Here is a 17,768-nt window from a genome sequence, read left to right on the forward strand (position 1 = left end):
AAATTAAAATGTAATTTTATATAAATTTATATTTTCTGTTGGAAAAATGTAAATTAAAGTATTAATATGTGATAAAATAAAAAAAAACTTGCGGATCAAACGGTTCATGTTCTTGTTAACTCGTGTTGTGTTCGGGTTTGTGTCAAATTTTCAGGTTCATGTGGGGTTGGATGCCAACACGACCTGTTTAACACTCCTAATCGTTTACCATTTAGGACGAACTCATGGTGGTGTGTGCGCGTGTGTGTGAAATTTCTCAGGCAACCATGCATATGCATGTGCTTTTTGTAAAGACACTTTTATCATTGCATTTACTACATCCCTGTGCTTTTAGTTTACCTTAGGGTTTATGATCAGGCTACCCTGCATTCATGTCAATTTCTATCATAATTGCACCTACAACTTTTAGCAATAAAAAATGAACTTTTTTGTACCAAATATAAAGGGATTGGAACCCAATTTGTGGAAGTTGTAAAAATATGAACTTTTTTTATTACAGGATTACAAGGGGATTGGAATCCAATTCGTGGAACTTGTAAAATTTGATCTTTCTTGTGTACCAAATACAAGGGTGTATTAACCAAATTGGTGGAAATTGTAAAGATTTGAACCTTTTATTTATTTTTATTTTTATTTATTTATTTGTTTATTTTTTATATACAAGAGGATTGAAACCCAATTGGTGGAAACTGTATAGATTGAACATTTTTGTAACAGATTACAAGGGATTAAAAATGTGAAGACTTGAACTATTTTTACTAAATTAAGGGATTAAATTAAAAAAAGTTGAACTACTTTTACTAAATTACAAGGAGATTGAAATTATAAAAATTTAAACTATATTTACTTTTTTTTATTGAACGGCATATAATCTCACGTGTAAACCTACCCTTTCAGGGCTATGCCCAAGGTCGACTCATCGACAGTCGTGAAACCGTACCCCCTACCGGGTTCGAACCAAGGATTAAATCACCGATTCGTCTCTTCACCCAGATATCCTTTGAACAAGCCTAAGTGGGAGTCGAACCTGTGTTTCTACATTGGGACAACCTGCCTCTTACCGCTAGACTAACGTCTCAGGATAAAAATCGTAAAGATTTGAACTATTTTTATTAAATTACAAGGGGATTGAATTTATAAAAATTCGAACTATTTTTTTTACTAAATTACAAAGGGGTTGAAATTGTAAAAATTTAAATTATTTTTTACTCATTTACAAGGGGATTAAAATTGTAAAGATAAACTTTTATTTACAAGATACTAGAGGATTGATTGGAAACCAATTGGTGGAAATTGATGTGATGACTTTGAATTGTTCTTTTGCAGAGAGATATGGATATGGCAGAGTGAAAAGGATGAGAAAATAAAAATGATAAAATTTGGGCAGACAATCTGAAAAAGAAGGGTGGAAATTAGGTGTCTGGAACAAGAGCCAAGAAAGGAAATAAGTTGAAAGCAAAAGCCTGTGTAATCAAGTAAAATGGATATTGGACCACTTCTTTATAGCCTGTACCAATTACTCCCCTAGATCATCACAATGAATTACCATCTAGTTTGTTGTTTCTTAGAAAAGGTATGAGCCCAAAATTTATGTTTTATTTACTTTGTATCTACTTTTTTAGCTTGGTCCTTTTTCCCTTAGCTTGTTAGTTTCATATTCAGTCTTATAAGTCATAAGTCATATTGTAACAAGTTGTTAACAAATCTTTTCGGCATTATTTTAGTTCACTTATATCGTCAGTTACTTCTGGTTTAGGTTGTCATAAGGCCATGTGTAATGCTTAATGCCCCTTAAGGGGCATTTTCCGTCATATCATAATCAACCTTTTTAGTTGAAAAAAATGTGTAATGGATAATATCAATTGGTGTTTGGATCTATTCTTCTTAAGGAGCTCATATTTTAAGTTAGATGTTTTCCCAAATTTTAGCTATTTCATTTTTATCATTTGTTTCTAAAAATTCGCAAATCATTGATTAATTTACGTGTTAATATTTAGGGTTGCGAGTTTTGTTTCTGAATGTTTAAAGATTTGATATAAAAGTTGTGAATGGTACAATGTTGATTAGGGGGTGCAGCCATTATGCATTTAAGGCTTGAACAATATCATTGAATGTTGAGTTATCATGATTTGAATGAGACAACTAGAAAATGGAAAGCAACATAGGACTAATAAGTCAAAAGGTTTACTACAACACAAGGACAACAGCTTCATTTTTACCCTTTTTTTGGAATAATATCTTCTTATGCCTCTGAATAACCCTAAGGAACTTCAATGAGGCTTTGGTCATATTCACGCGTCTAACTTTAACCAAGTAAATGGAAATATATATATATAAATATATAAACATAATGTTCTTTTCTGTCCATTTATTTAAAAATTAAAGTTGTTCGTGTTCACCGGTATGCTAATTCGTGTAGAAAGTTAGTGAAAAAAAATCATATTTAAGTATTGCTTCCATCTCTCACATTGTAGGGTCACCCCAGACCGATCATCTACAACTATGGTCGGAGCATTAATCTTGCGAAAGAGATTAAAAGAACATCAATGCTCACTAAAGACAAATATGGTCATACAACAGACAACAACTGAAAAAGGACAATTCTATCGTGCTCAACCATTAGAGACAATTCTATCGTGCTCAGTCATGAGAGACAATAGTACAACTGATATTGTCCTATATATATGTCAAATGTCTGTAACAATGCTCACGATAAATGAATATCAATACAATTACACCTTTATTGTGTGTTTTTAACATCTCTATTATCTCTCTAAAAGCACACTCATAAATCATCCATATCTTCATTCATTAGAGCCAATATTAATCCGATAACCGACCAAGATTTGCTTTAATACACATGTTTCATTTTAACTATCTTTTCCAACACATGTTAATGTCACTGATAGTTTTTTTTATAAGTATAACTTATTGCTAATATGAAAACCATATCAACGCCGTGTTATCCTTATCGATTTGTAAGGTTTAGCAATGTTTTATGCTATGTTGTAGCGCATAATCTCGTTATAACATGTTGTTATGAAGCTTATTTTAGTTGTAGCTTCAATGTTACAACTAGAAGCATAGTTTATGCTCAGTTAAGCTAAAGGCTTTTTTAATAGTATTTACTATTTAGGTACGAGTCCATTTTTTATGACCGGTCCACACACATGAGATCATGTGATAATGGGGTTTTCTTAAAGCAACCACCACACTTTACATTCTTCGTCTAGCTCACTCCATATTTCACTTTCAAATTTTGAAAATCAGATATTGTTTTTAATTTATATATGTAGACAATTATTATATGAATATTTTCAAGGTGGTTGAAGTTGAAAATAGAATGCAAAGGTTAGGTAATTTAAGGGGAAGATAATATATATACAATATAATATAATGCTACCAAACATTGGCATAAGCGTGTTAGTCACCTTTTTAACAGTGTCCATGTGACCTTTGTACCTCACTCGTCACTAGTAACACTAATTACAAGTATTACATGGTCCTTATTAACAATTTTATAAGTATGTGTGGGTCTATCCTCTAAAATTCAAATTTGAAACCTTTTACCAAATTTTATACACTTGTTTCCATATAATTCAACTGTAAAATCAAAACGTTTCAATGTGACATTGGGGGAAATTCAACAATAATGATTTCAACACTTTGCCAATACAATTGGGCCTATCTTCGTTTCTTGTGTCCCCAAACCTCGCCACAAAACGATAAATTACAACTCATTATTAGACACCTAAATGAAGTTATTCGCTCTAAATTTTTCATGCTCTCCTTCCACCCATGTTTTTAGTAGAGGTACTTCACACTACCACATTTACCATCTAAAACCTTCAATTCCGAACACCCACTTTTGCCCAATATACAACCATCAACCCACCTATGACCATCTTAGGGTGTTCGAATGTGCCTTCTACCCGAACTTTTCTGCAACACATTGACATAAACTTCACCATTGTTCTATTCAGGAATGCCTACTACCTAAACCTTTCTACTCACCCCACAATCGTCGTATATCAATAATGACAGATCACTCACAACTCGTATCTACATACTGGAAATTTGGCTCATTTCGTATTTTGGAGTTTTCTTTATCCCCTTGCGTGCGTATTTTGGATTTATTTTTTTAACTAGTTGCCTATATATTTTGGAGCTTTTCACTTCTTTTAAAAGGTAAAAGGCTTAATGTACTATGTTGTAAATGATGAGCATCTAGTTCATTTACATGATGTAGATGTGTGTCCATGTCTATAATGGACTTTGATTACGCATTATATAATGCTTGCATCCCACTTATATGGTGCGGATGTATTTTTCTATAAACAACAAATACGTGTGTAGCATGTTCATGTTTTTTTAAAAATTGTTACAAGAAGTCATTTTAGATTTAGATTTTCATACATATAAATGTAACTAAAGTGTTATTGAGTTGGTTTTCATTTAATAATGCACCTTTATATTCATTAATATCCACATATGCAATTAGACAAACATAAATATCTGATCAAGCATGTGTTATGTGTTGTAGCAATAAATACAATCTCCAACAAAAGTACATTAAATATTAGTCTTGAAAGTGTTATTTATACCCCTCCCACTTGCATATTCTTGAGCACTATACTATTCACAAAACCCTAATCCATGCTTTTGTGATCATATGGAGATGATACCTATCATGGAACTAGATGAGCTTCCTGAACAACTTCCTCAACCTTTTCAAGATCTTTCTGAGCCACCACTCATGGAACTCAACCACCCTACACCACCACTACAATCACAAATCATTTACCATTATCCACCTCCTTTAATCACACAATCACACCGGTCGTTACACGAATTCTCACTAAGGAACTGGTTTCATCAGAAGCCTGAGTCTGTGGAAGCCATGAGGGAGATGATATTCCGGATGGCGGCTTTGCAACCGGTGCAAATAGACCCAGAGTCCATCAAGCCACTCAAGAGAAATAATGTGAAGATATCAAATGATCCACAAACCGTGGCGGCCAGGCACCGGAGAGAGAGGATTAGTGAGAGGATTAGGATACTTCAAAGATTAGTTCCTGGTGGTACTAAATTGGACACTGCTTCCATGTTGGATGAGGCTGCACATTACATGAAGTTTCTTAAAAAACAAGTGGAATCATTGGAACAAGCCGCGGCCACAGGCGGTGGCAGTATGCCGATAAAAGCATCACCACCATCTAACCATTATTCTCATAATTTGGTTAGAGGTTATGGTCAGTCTGCTATTAATTAAGCCTCTCATGTTTTATGGATTTATGTTGTACGTAAAAACCTTTAGGTTATGCTAGCAATTATATTTGTTGTGTATTTGAATCAACTAATATAAGCTAACTTTATGTATGATGGTTGATGACAGTGAAGTGGTTAATTATAATTTTCAAAATTAAGTGTGAAGTGGTTAATTATAATTTTCAAAATTAATGTAAATAAAAAGTAAAAATTAGGCCTAAAAATAGATAAGTAATTAAGCTGGTGTACTTGAAAATTTGAAAATACCTAATCTTAGTTGTGTATTAGCATACAATAATAAGAATTTAGCATTTGTATCATATTGTCCAATAAATTATATTAATTTTGATTATTTTTCCTGTTTTGTTAAACTTGTGCTATTTTGTTTAAAATAGTTATCACCATATAAGAAATATAAAAATCTCTTATGTTTGACATCACGGGTTCGTATCCAACTCATATGTCATATTTTCGGGTTTAAGCCTAGGTGAAGCATCAGTTGGTGAATTATTAGGCTTCACAACATCGAACATTCTGAGAGCTTTCTAAGGATTTAACCGGTATTCGTTGTTTAAAGAAATTGTTTTAGATTAATGGAATCAGCCCTAATCTATGAAAAGCTGATCATGGATAAGATACACATATTATTATATATTATCATATGATAATAAAGAATATATGTGAAAATATTTTGGGAAAACAAGGGGATGCGTATTTCTTTATCTATTTTCTGTTTTGGGCATGGTGAGGTCAGCTGAGTCTTCCCTTTAACTTAAAGCTCGGAGAAAGATTCAGATTTGTTATGCTTGTCTGTGCCCGAATATATATTCTTTTAGTTCTTTCTTCATCAAATATATTAATATTGCTTTTCAAAAAGTTTAACATCTTTAAAAAAGAAATTGTATATGTATATTCTCAAAAAATCTTGTTAAACTTTAGTTAAACTTAGAAAGTCCGGTTAGTAGTTAGGTTGCAAAGTACATAATTAGATAATAGTTTGTGTATATATTCTTTTAGTTCTTTCTTCATCAAATATATTAATATTGCTTTTCAAAAAGTTTAACATCTTTAAAAAAGAAATTGTATATGTATATTCTCAAAAAATCTTGTTAAACTTTAGTTAAACTTAGAAAGTCCGGTTAGTAGTTAGGTTGCAAAGTACATAATTAGATAATAGTTTGTGTGAATGTTGTAACTAGTTGTGTTAACAAACACAATGCATGACAACTACTTAGCTCACTTTATACCCTCCGGCTAACGTAGATTGCATCTCGGAGACTAGGACCACCGCAGACTTCGGGTTGCTTATGATGGTGTAAGTTGTCAGAGGACGTTACCACTAGTCCACTACCATCTGATGTTGCTTGCATGATCTGGATTACGTTACTAGATCTTCATCTACTTCCCTTTGTACTTTATTGTTCTCATCATTTGAAGACATGGGGAATTTAACTTATCGCTTAATCGATCTTACCAGTTTTTACAAGGCTTTAAGTACATCAGTAAGGTTGTTGCATGCATCTAGTTTTGTTTAGTGTAATGTTATACTTTTTGCTTATATTTTGTTTTAGTAACCAACAGTCAATAGAACGTTACCAGAAAATTCGTGAAACAAACTTATTTATTAAGTGAAAAAAATAGTGGGATTTTTTGAAATTTGGAACCACCAGTGGCGATAAAATGAATATGGATTATTATCGGCCAATACCAGTCGATAGAGATTATTAAAATCCAATAAATCTTAAAAAAATGAAACAAACTTATTTATTAAGTGAAAAAAATAGTGGTAAAAGCAAATAAGAGATAGTGTGACAGGTGACACTCTAACTGTTGTATACGGTTTATTGTAGGCGAGAATCCACAAACGATGAAGACAAGACTGAAACAATGGGCACAAATTGTCGCTTGTTCAGTGCGCCAATCATCATCGTCGTCGTCATCAAGTTGAACGAAGATGAACACTATGTTAACATGGTTAGATGACAAGTAATGAACTCTAACCAACACATCATAGACTAAGTGTGAATGATCTAATTGTGGTATATGATATGAATAATGAGTACATATGTTAATAGTGTGTGAATCTAGTTAAAGCATGCACATGGGTTCACATTTGCTTTTGTATATCATGATATGATTTAGCTTTCAATTGTTTTACTTTTGATTTATGTCTCTTTTTCTCTTTTTGGTGAGTGGTATCTTGTCTTTAATTTAAAGGATTTTGGTGATTTGATATGTTGTCCCACAACTTTATGTAAACGGGTTAAATTTTGTTGTTGATATTAATGCATTTGCTTTACTATGCCCCTCATGTTGAAGAACCCGTGTAAGTCGAGTATAACCCGCTTATGGTCAAACAGGTTGACATGTTGTAAAGGGGTTTTAATCAGTTTAACTAGATTATACTGGTTGACTTGTTTATGCACAATTTGGCTTGCACGTTACAAGTTGAGAGTTGGCCCATTTGACCGTTCGGTTGGGTCTTATTGTGAGTTGTGCATAATCTGGCTTGTTCGTTAAAAGTTGAGAGTTGGTCCATGTGACCCAGAAGGCTTGGGTTTATTGGATCCCAGACTAAGAGGCATTATTGTGATTTGGGCATAATTTGGCTTGCCTGTTACAAGTTGAGAGTTGATCCATGTGATCCGAGCAAAGGCTCGGGTTTCTTGGATCCTAGACTAAGGGGCATTTATTGTGATTTGGGCATAAATTGGTTTGCCCGTTACAAGTTGAGAGTTGGCCCATGTGACCCAAGTGTTCGGTTGGGTCTGACTGTGATTTGTGCACAATCTGGCTTGCTCGTTAAAAGTTGAGAGTTGGTATATCTGGCCTGCTCTGGTTTATTGGATCCTAGACTAAGGGACATTATTGTGATTTGGGCATAATTTGGCTTGTCTATTACAAGTTGAGAGTTGGTCCATGTGACCCGAGCGAAGGCTCGGGTTTCTAGGATCCTAGACACGGGTTTCATGGATCCTAGACTAAGGAGCACTGCGTTAGGCTGGCTTTACAGAGCTAAGGAAACCTTGGCTCTTGACATTGAAAGGATAACAGGCTATCTTAACAAGTTGAATAGTTATGTAACCATGTTGATCATAAGGTATATTTTGTAAACAAAGGGTTAACAAGTTGTGTATAATCTAAACAAGTCATGTATGAAATATTGGTTGTATTGTGTTTAGTTTTATTACACCTTGAAAAACAAGTAAATCAAACATCAATACATCAACAACACCAACCAACAAACAAAAATCATAACATTCTAAATTCTTCTTCTCTTCCCTTGCTAATTTCCAACTCCATAATTGTACTAATAACTTCTACATAAATATAACTATTCAATCAAACCTCCAAAAAACAAAACACAAAAACCTCAACCCATTGTAGAACCCGAACCCGACCCGGACCCCGGCCCACCTGGACCCGGTTGTTTTGCAACATAAATCTGCTTTACTTTCGTCGAAGACGGAAAACCTTTATCTGCCCCCATGGATTGTTGGTGGTGGTATCTTCCATGAAACCCGGGCCTACGGTAAGCCCACTGACCGCCAACGGGTTTGTTCTTAGGAGACACACCTAAACCGCCTCTTTGATACCCGTAACCGCCGGAATGGTTATTATTGTAATGTTGAGAAGACGAGGTTTTAACCGGTTGATGTTGATTCTTGAACTCAACACTGCCACCACTGTTATTATTGTTCTTTGTAGTTCCTGAAGAGATGTGACTGACAGTGACCGGAGCTGATGTGGCGGAAGAGGACGGCCCGGATGAGTCTATCAACCCGAACTCGTCTGGGAAATGGGTGGTGGTTGAGTCTCTAATAACTGGGTAAGCCACAGAAGGGTTTGAAGATTGAGGTTCAGATAATCTATTGGGAGGAAATGTTGACTGGTCAACTGGATGTCCTACATGGCTGCTGAACTGGGAAGGTCCCGTTATGGCTTCGGTTTGCTGCTGTAAAGGCAGTGACATAGGAACCGGATGGAGCGGTGATGCTGGTACATGAGACCACCGGGCTTGAACCGCCATGTCCGGTGCAGTCTGCTCAAATATTTGATCAAGTTATTTTAGTACTTATAAAATGGGAAAACTTCATAGTTCATATATACGCTAACAAACTTGAAATATCATATGTATTATACACACAACCCAAAATTAAAATACCATATATGCCCTTTAATACTACTTTAAAATATTGAATTTACCCATTTCATTGAAAACAAGAGACAACTTTACGCTTGGTTTATTAAAACTTTTAAATTTATAAAGTGTCACATTTACCGATTTAACAAGTGCTTATTAAAGTTTTTACTGCATTTATGAAAAAAAATAATTGTCTACTTGACAAATTTATACAAAACTTTAGTCAAACTATATGTTTGATAAGTACAATGTGGGCTTTGGGCCCAAATTGGCTGGTCAAAGGTTATTGTGACAAACTCAAAAGCCCAATACCCATGTTTAACATAAATGGCCTTTCTATCAGAAACTAGTTTCGAGGGTTGCGTACAAATAGCTCTTGGGCTTCTTGACCCAAAAAAGTTTGTTGTTATGACTATTGGGCCAGCCTTAAGCCCAAAAGGCCCATTTTTATAATAAATGCATTTGTTTACTAAAACATATCTATTTTAAGTATTTCTTGGGCTTTCAGACAAGATTAATGGAAAAGAGGGCTATTAGGTCAGTGATAGGCACCAGACCAGCGAAACGGATAATAAAGAAACGGTTAGAAAATGGATAGATCTAATGCTCGTTTGTGATACATAAATCACCACACAAACGAACAACAGGGCAACGACACCAAACCGGAGATACAAGCACACCACTACAGTTAGATAATCGGGTCTAAGATCACCACCCAACGCGCCACGGTTGAGCTAGCATAGACGAATCAGTTTAACTCATATTCCAATGAGATAAATCAACACAAAGCTTTTCTTCATCATAAACTCTGCCTTCTTGTTTCATTTCATTATGCTTTAAAAAAACAATAAGCCGTTTTAGATCTAACTGTTGCTTTTTTATCCGTTCCGATGATCCGGTGCCTATCAGTCAGCTTGGCCCAATAAGCAGTTTTAATCATTATCATTTTATGAAATATTTATGAAACCCTTCTTCTTTATAGATAATTATTATAAATAAGAATCATTTGTTAAGTTAGAAATCATATTTGATATGTAAATGGTAAAAACCTAAAAACTAAAATCCCATTTAATTTTTGTATATACGATATTTTAGGTTTGAGTTATAAGAAAACAACAAATATCAATTAAAGGAGCCAAAGAGTTACCTGAAATGGAGGCACGTCAAACATTGTCATAGGTGGACCCATGGGCAATAGGGGTGAGCCTGGGCCAAGATGCTGGACTGGAGGCTGCATGTTAGGCAGGTTGCAGGGCCCGGAAGCCATATTTATAGAGCTTATGTCTTCACCTCTACTAGAAGAAGTTGGATCATGCTTCCAATCGGGTTGTTTTCCTGATGGGATATATGTGGTCCCCATAAAGCTCAAGCCCACCTGCCCGAACTGACCAACTGGTGCATAATGATTATAAACCACCATATGCGGTGGAGCTTGGACACCAGGTGGACCAATAAACGGACCCGTGAACCCAGCAGGACCATAGAACGAGTCCATGCCAGATTGGTTCTGCCACGCACCAATATGCCTTGAACTTGGCCCAGTGGGCTTTTGGGCTTGTGAATTGGGCCCGTCAGATTCGTCATGTGGGCCAAATGCATAGACCGGACCACTCATCATGGGGTTGTTCATATCATAGAACGGAAAGTGAGACGGTGCGGGCCCAGGGAAATGAGATAACATTTGGGTTGATGAGCCCTGAGGACTCGGTAGTGGGGTCCACAAAGATATCGGTGTGGTTTCAACTGACAGATCAGCAGGAAGCGATACACTAAGTGATTCCTCGGGCTTAGATTGACTTCCAGATTGTTGATCCCCGGACAATCCTACAACAAATTTCAGATATCAACAGATCTAAATCAATAAACAGATAAATAGTATTATCAAAATGTTATGGAATTTGATTCTAACCTCCTGAGCCAGAAACTGAAACGGGCCCCAACCCGTTTCCAATTATCTCATTAGTATTAATGGCAGCCACATCCACAGATGAAACAACATCTTCAACTTCAGTAACACAATCATTTTCTGTTTTCAAAACATTTTGAGTATTTTGAGACGTATCGGAACGGAATAACCCAGGAGCCCCAACCCCATGTGAAACAGCACGGGTACTCGGAGGAAGTATTGTTGGGGAAGTAACCGCCCCTGTTATGAACGAAAACAATGGCATCATCATTATTTGAATATATAAAGAACTCAATATAGAATTTTTTAAATAGGTTCTTACCAAACTGAATCTTTTCACCCGCAAGCAGAGAGTTGACTGGGCTTGAAGATGATGAAATTGCCTTTCCCTTGGTCAACATTGATGAGGATGACAAAACAGGTTCACTAACCACAGTGGTATGATCGCCAATAGATGTTACATGTGTCGTATTAATAGTACTGAACCGTGCTGGTTTCATGGCCTCATCCAGTTGTGTCTGAGTTAAAGGGATAACCTGTGGGTTGTTTTTAAATAGTTTAATATTTATATAGATTTTCATGCTTAGATAAAAAACCAAAAAAAAAATGTTCACTTTTCACCTGTTGTTCCATTTGTGCATTGCCCCAGTCAGCAAGAGACGTTTGAACATCATCAACAACCTTAGTTTCAGTTTCAAACATAAGATTAGAATCATGATCTTCTGCGGCATCAGATACTGCAGATGAAGATTCTCTTTGAAGATTCCTGCAAAGTAATGTATAATGTTAATTATGAAATAAAAAGTTTTCAATGTTATTTTTAATTCTATTAGAAAAAATATACTTGCTATCATCCACAGTAGGTGTGTCGATTGGCGTCAATGCTTCAGAAGCCGTCGTTGAAAAGTCAGCTGACGGTTTTTTAGTAACATCCGAACGTGTTTTCTTTGATGGCTCACTTAGCGATGATGAAGATATTTTATTTGAACGAGTGGAGGTTACAGAAGCCCTTCGGGGTTGCTGAAGAATTAAAAGAAATGTTAAAATCCAAACCATAAAAAGGATTAGACTCGTAAACGAACAGAACATTGTGAAACATTTGGCTGGAAGTACACTTATGTTCATTTATTATATAAACAAATGAACATAAGCTAAATTTTTGTTCATTTAGAACAAACTCTTGTTCGTTCGTTTATGTTCCCGTTTAAGTCTGTGTTTACATTCGGTTATGTTCATTAGTTTTAAGTTCGTGTTTACGTTATTTCATATATATTAGTTTAATATATTTAGGTCAATTCAATTTAGCTTAGTTTTATGAACTTCACCACTTACAGTTTTGTCTAGTTTTTTTTTATTTTTCTATACCTGACATACCTCACGTTTATTCCTATTTGCATCATTCATCTATGTTCGTTCATTTGTGTTCGTGAACATTCATTTATACTCTTAACAAACAACCATAAACAGTCATTTTCTTAACGAAGGAACACGAACAAGAAAACTCCATTCGCTTATTGTTCGTGCTCAACCGTTTGTTCAATTAAACTTAAACAAACGAACCTGCTCGGTTTGTGTTCGTTTGGTTCGTTTACAAGCCTAGAAAGGGAAACTAACCTAGGAAACTAACCTTTGTAACACGTGATTTTGCCTTGATTTCTTTTTCTCTCTGTTCACGCCGATCATTCAACATCTGTCTTTTTGACCTCACTTCTATGAAATCATCTTCATCGCTTGGACACTCTATACCCGGTTGCTTATAAACATGTACAACCCCACTTTGCAAAGGTGCGTCAACATCTGCTTCTGGAACGTTCTTTTTGCTGTCAACAGTAGACGAACCCACCTGAGTTTTTGTTTTCACAGTTTCTTTCACAGGCCTGCTTTCAGAGACTATCTCAGCTTCATGCGCAGCCCGTTTCATGTTGGACCCCACTTGACGCCTATACCCACTTCTCGTAAAATTGCCCGTATCATAACTATTCACATTTTCCCGAACTCGAAACTCAGTTCGTTGGATCGGGCGTCGATGTTTCCTCTCGTTAAAGCCCATGGAATCATAAGGTTGAAATGATCTTGGACCCGAATTTCTTGCTGGGTACATGTTTCTCTTCCCCTTATTTAACGGGCCCAGGGCCTTTGACAATGGTACATTTTTATCATTATTATATGTTCCGTGACCTTTTTCTTCAATTCTTGTAACAGGTTTAGATGCAATTACATTTTCATCAGCATGTGAGAGATTATCTTGATTATTTAATGAACTAGATGAACCAGTGTCGGTTTTCATATTGATAACAGAAGTTTCTTGAGGAAACTGGTAAGGTAGATAAGTTGCAGAATTATGATTAACATTAAAAAGGGTATGGGTATGGTGAATGTTTTGAGGCACGGGAAGAATTCCTTGGGAAACGGGAGATGTATACCTCAGTTGACCAAATTGAAAAAGAGGTGGTGGTTGTGACGCGTGCATATGGCCCAACGATGAACCGACAGGTGGATGAAGAGGAAGAGGCATCTGTATAGACCCGATCTGTATGGAGGGAACTGGTGATGGTATGAGAGTCGGGCCAGAAAATAACCCAAACTGGAGTTTAACAGGTGTTGTAGACTGGCCCGAAGAAGGATCACCCAAGTGACTAGAAGAAGTTGAAACATTTTGGGGCTGTTCATTAATCAGCGCATTAACTGCTGCTTGTTTTTCTACAACATTAACAGAAACTTCTGGCGTATCAATGGTGTTTGTATCCGCTTCTGTTTTCAAATCATTTTCAAACTCATCATCTGTAATTTTAACTTCAACGCCCTCATTAAATCCCAGTACCGTATTTTCCATCACGTTAGTTGTGTCTTTCTCCTCGAGTTGCATATTATCAAACTCATGTGTCAGGTTAATGTTGTCATCAGGTAATTCATGAACTTCATCTTCTTCACCATAATCATCGTCTTCATCATACTCTTCTTGCTCTTGCATCTCATCATGATTCTCAAGGCTCCATTCTTCATCGGTTGACACAGACTTTAATGTTTCCATTGTAGTCAAATCTGCAGACTCATCATTCACAACTTCCTTCACTTCACCAGAATCATCCAGTTCATCATGAGACAGATGTGTTGGCGAGCTAGGAGGACTCGAAACCGAGAGAGACGACTGTGAATCACACCTTAGTGTCTCATTATTCTCCAGATTCTGTGCCATAAGACCTTGTTGAAAATCAACATGATCCGATTGTACAAGATTATCCTGAAGACCGCCATAATTCCCTGTTCTTGCAGTTGACTCTAGAGAACTTGAAGGACCTGAGATTTCATTCTCGCCTCTAACTGATGATCTGGGCACGGATAATGATGGAGGAGGAGGAGGAAGAACACGAGGCTGTTTCATTTGATACTGTGACCTCCCATAAGAGTAAATCTTATCGGACTCAACATTCATATACAACCGTTCTGAATAAGATTGAGTATTATTACGAGAATACCCCTGTCCCCAACCAACATTGTTAAAGTATTCTGGCTCGGTATCCCTGTTTCCATCTCCAAAAGAATTCCATCTATGATCTCGGTCTCCAACATGAGGAAATCCATCAGTATCATGCGATCTTGAAGACATGTAAGTTGATCTCCCACTATGATGACCGTTCTCTTGGTCGTTTAGTAAGAAAGATGAATTGCTTCCAACTTCAAATGCTTCTCTTTTCCATGGACTAACAGATTTGGAGGACTGAAACCGGTCAAAGGGCCGGTCAATGGCAGATGAATCTGAACCTGCTGAAGTTATTCTCTCCACCATTCTTTGATTAACTTCCCAGTTATCAATATCTGAATCCATAGACGCATCACTATCTTTCCCACCAACAAGAACTTCATCATCAGCACCAGTTTTTCCAACTTCAGCTTCCCGTTTCGCCATTCTAGCTTCCAGTTCTAAAAGCTTCTGTTTGGCAGCTTGTTTCCTCCTCTCTTCTTCTAGATCCATCCTCTTTCTCTCTTCTTCAAAAGCAAGTTTCTGGTCTTCAGCTTTCTGAATTGCATCCAATCTTTCTTGTTCTGCAATCCAAGCAGCTTCTCTTGTTTCCTCTTCCAATCTTCTTCGTCTTTCTTCTTCTTCCAAAATTGCCCTTCGCATCTCTTCATCCTCTCTTCGTGCTTGCTCTATAGCTCGTTCATGTTCGTCAGCAATCCTCTGTCTTTCCATCTCTTGCATCTTTTGAACTCTCTCCAGCTCAGCCTCAAAAGATTCCCTAACGGGATCATAAAAATCTGTTTGATTAATCACATCCTTCTTCTTCTTAACCACTCCAAATAAGTTTCCAGTAAACGGATCTACTTCATCATAAACACCAGAACTGAAATCCTTCTGACTAGAATCATTTAAGTAACCTCTTTCACCCTTTGAAAACGTAGACCTACCACCAACAGAAAAAACTGACTTTGACCCTTCGTTTCTGTACCTAGGAGATTCTATTGACTGATTCCAGTGTCTCACTTGCCCTGCATCTCTTCTTACATACGCAGGGTCTCGGTTTTCTGTCACCGCACCATAGTGAGCATTGTTTCTGTCACTTATAGGTTTATCTCTGTTAATGGAAGAACTCCTCCAAGAGTTGACTTCTCTGTAAGGCTCGGTTTTAACAGCTTCAGAGTTAGAACTCTTTGCAACAGGCAGACCACGTCTTTCGGGTAAATTATTAATCGGTTTGTGAGGTAAAACACTGCTACTAGGAACATCAAAATCTCTATCCCAATAAATTTCACTTTTTGGCAGTTCTTGATATCTGCCATTTCTTCCTATAAATCCATGACCCGTATCACGCTCATCATCAGCCCAATCGAACCTAGGGTTCAACCGTATGATCGGCAAAGGGTCCTCTTGCTTCAGACCATGATCCACACGTGCACTACTCGGTCTTAAACTCTGCACACCGGTCCCACTCCCACCGTTTGCATCGTGATGAGACGAGTTAAAATGAGAACTGTTTCTTAGATCATTGGACGACTCCTCACTAACCAACTGTCTCACTTTCTGAAAAGACGCTTCCTTTTGCTTTTGTGCAGACCCCGTCGACGAAGGCAGCGCGGCCCGCAAAGACGGAAAATCCTCTCCCCTCAACACCATAGCTTTCGGTACCGAAGCCACATTCGAATAATTCGCCGAACCCGTGTCCCCATGCGCAAACCTAGCCGACGGAGGCATATAAGCACCACTCACTTTACCACCTCCACTCTCACTATTCCGCACACTCTCCGAACCGTCAGTACCACCTTCCTTATCCCGCAAACCAACGCTCGCAGGCTTCGCCCACCCCAAACCCGACGAACTCGTTCTCGACCCACTCCCGGACCCACCACCACCCGCCACACCTCCCGCAGCACCGGTCGCGTCACTTTTCTCAAACTCTTTTCTCAATGAAGGCAAGTTCAAGGGGGGCGGAACGGATAGTTTTGGTGTCGGCTTCTGTAACGGACGGTTTCGGGATAGAACAACCATCCCACCGCCCGCGTGAACACCTCCAGCGGGTCGGGGTCGGGCGGCGGGTGAGTAAGTATGATGAGAAGGTTGCCCATATAACTTATTCAAATTGACGGATACGAATTTGGATCCGGAAGGCCCATGGTTGTTGTTGTTGGCCATAATCCGCAACAACGCATCAAAACCCTAACCTTAGGTTTATTATATTATATTATATCTGCTTCACGGCGATCAGGTGTGTGAACACACGTGGATAGTAATAAGCAGATCTGTTAGTAAAGCTATATCTGAAATGGAATAGAATAATAATTAATGATAAATACGTATAATACTAATAATAATAATCAATTAGGGGAAGATGATTAAGTTACCTCCGGTTGATGTGGCCGGCACCGGCGACGGTGACGGAGATATGCGCCGGTGAGATTTGGGGAAGTGGAGAATCTGATCGAAACCTAGTTTGGTTCTGAGTGTGTGTATGTGTGTGTTCTAATATAATTAATGTACGTTTTAAGCCCTTTCACTTTTTAAACTTGTAATCACTTTGGTTTACGATAAGCGAAACATTTTGTGTCACGTAAGCGTCACGTTATACTATTGTTTACTTTCTAAAAAAACTTATATATGTTTTTAATGACATTATTTGAGGTACCTTGATGCTCATAATTTTAGGTATCCCTTTGTTCAAACTTCAAAATGTGATGGGCTTCTTTATAAGTCATTCGGATTTCTTTCTCTTAACCGATAATATGAATGATGTCGCTCATTTGCAAGCTCCATACATTCAGTTATCATTTTTTGTATATGCTCAAATTGTTTACCATATTGTGAAAATTTATTCAGTTATCTCTCGTTTTTTTATACATTTGAATCTTATATCCACACACATGTAAAGTAGAATGCTACAAATTTTAGTTAAATAAAAAAAATCAATAAATAAGAAAAAAAAAGCACAGCGTATTATAAGTTGAAATCTCCCCCGC

General features: G+C 37.1%; 1 protein-coding gene and 1 pseudogene across 2 annotated transcripts; one reads left to right on the forward strand and one right to left on the reverse strand.

Moving 5' to 3' along the window:
* The first annotated feature begins 4,538 nt into the window (after positions 1 to 4,538).
* Positions 4,539 to 5,282, forward strand: LOC143539700 (transcription factor HEC2 pseudogene; annotated as a pseudogene).
* Positions 5,283 to 8,516: 3,234 nt separating this feature from the next.
* Positions 8,517 to 17,242, reverse strand: LOC143539727 (uncharacterized). 2 transcript variants are annotated; one of them, XM_077032955.1, is made up of 8 exons: positions 17,157 to 17,242; positions 12,946 to 17,066; positions 12,163 to 12,338; positions 11,940 to 12,084; positions 11,641 to 11,854; positions 11,322 to 11,558; positions 10,560 to 11,236; positions 8,517 to 9,310 (listed from the first exon to the last, which is right to left on the reverse strand). In XM_077032955.1, exons 2-8 carry the CDS (start codon positions 16,945 to 16,947, stop codon positions 8,642 to 8,644), a joined length of 6,120 nt encoding a protein of 2,039 aa, XP_076889070.1. In that variant the 5' UTR covers positions 16,948 to 17,066; positions 17,157 to 17,242; the 3' UTR covers positions 8,517 to 8,641. The 2 variants fall into 2 exon arrangements, with proteins under 2 accessions (XP_076889070.1, XP_076889071.1); XM_077032956.1 differs by lacking the exon at positions 17,157 to 17,242 and having other exon boundaries at positions 12,946 to 17,086.
* Positions 17,243 to 17,768: the final 526 nt, after the last annotated feature.

The sequence above is a fragment of the Bidens hawaiensis genome, unplaced genomic scaffold, assembly GCF_021521415.1.
Source record: "Bidens hawaiensis isolate Kalapana, Puna unplaced genomic scaffold, B.hawaiensis_p1.1 tig00012010_1, whole genome shotgun sequence".
In the NCBI taxonomy this organism is placed as follows: domain Eukaryota; kingdom Viridiplantae; phylum Streptophyta; class Magnoliopsida; order Asterales; family Asteraceae; genus Bidens; species Bidens hawaiensis.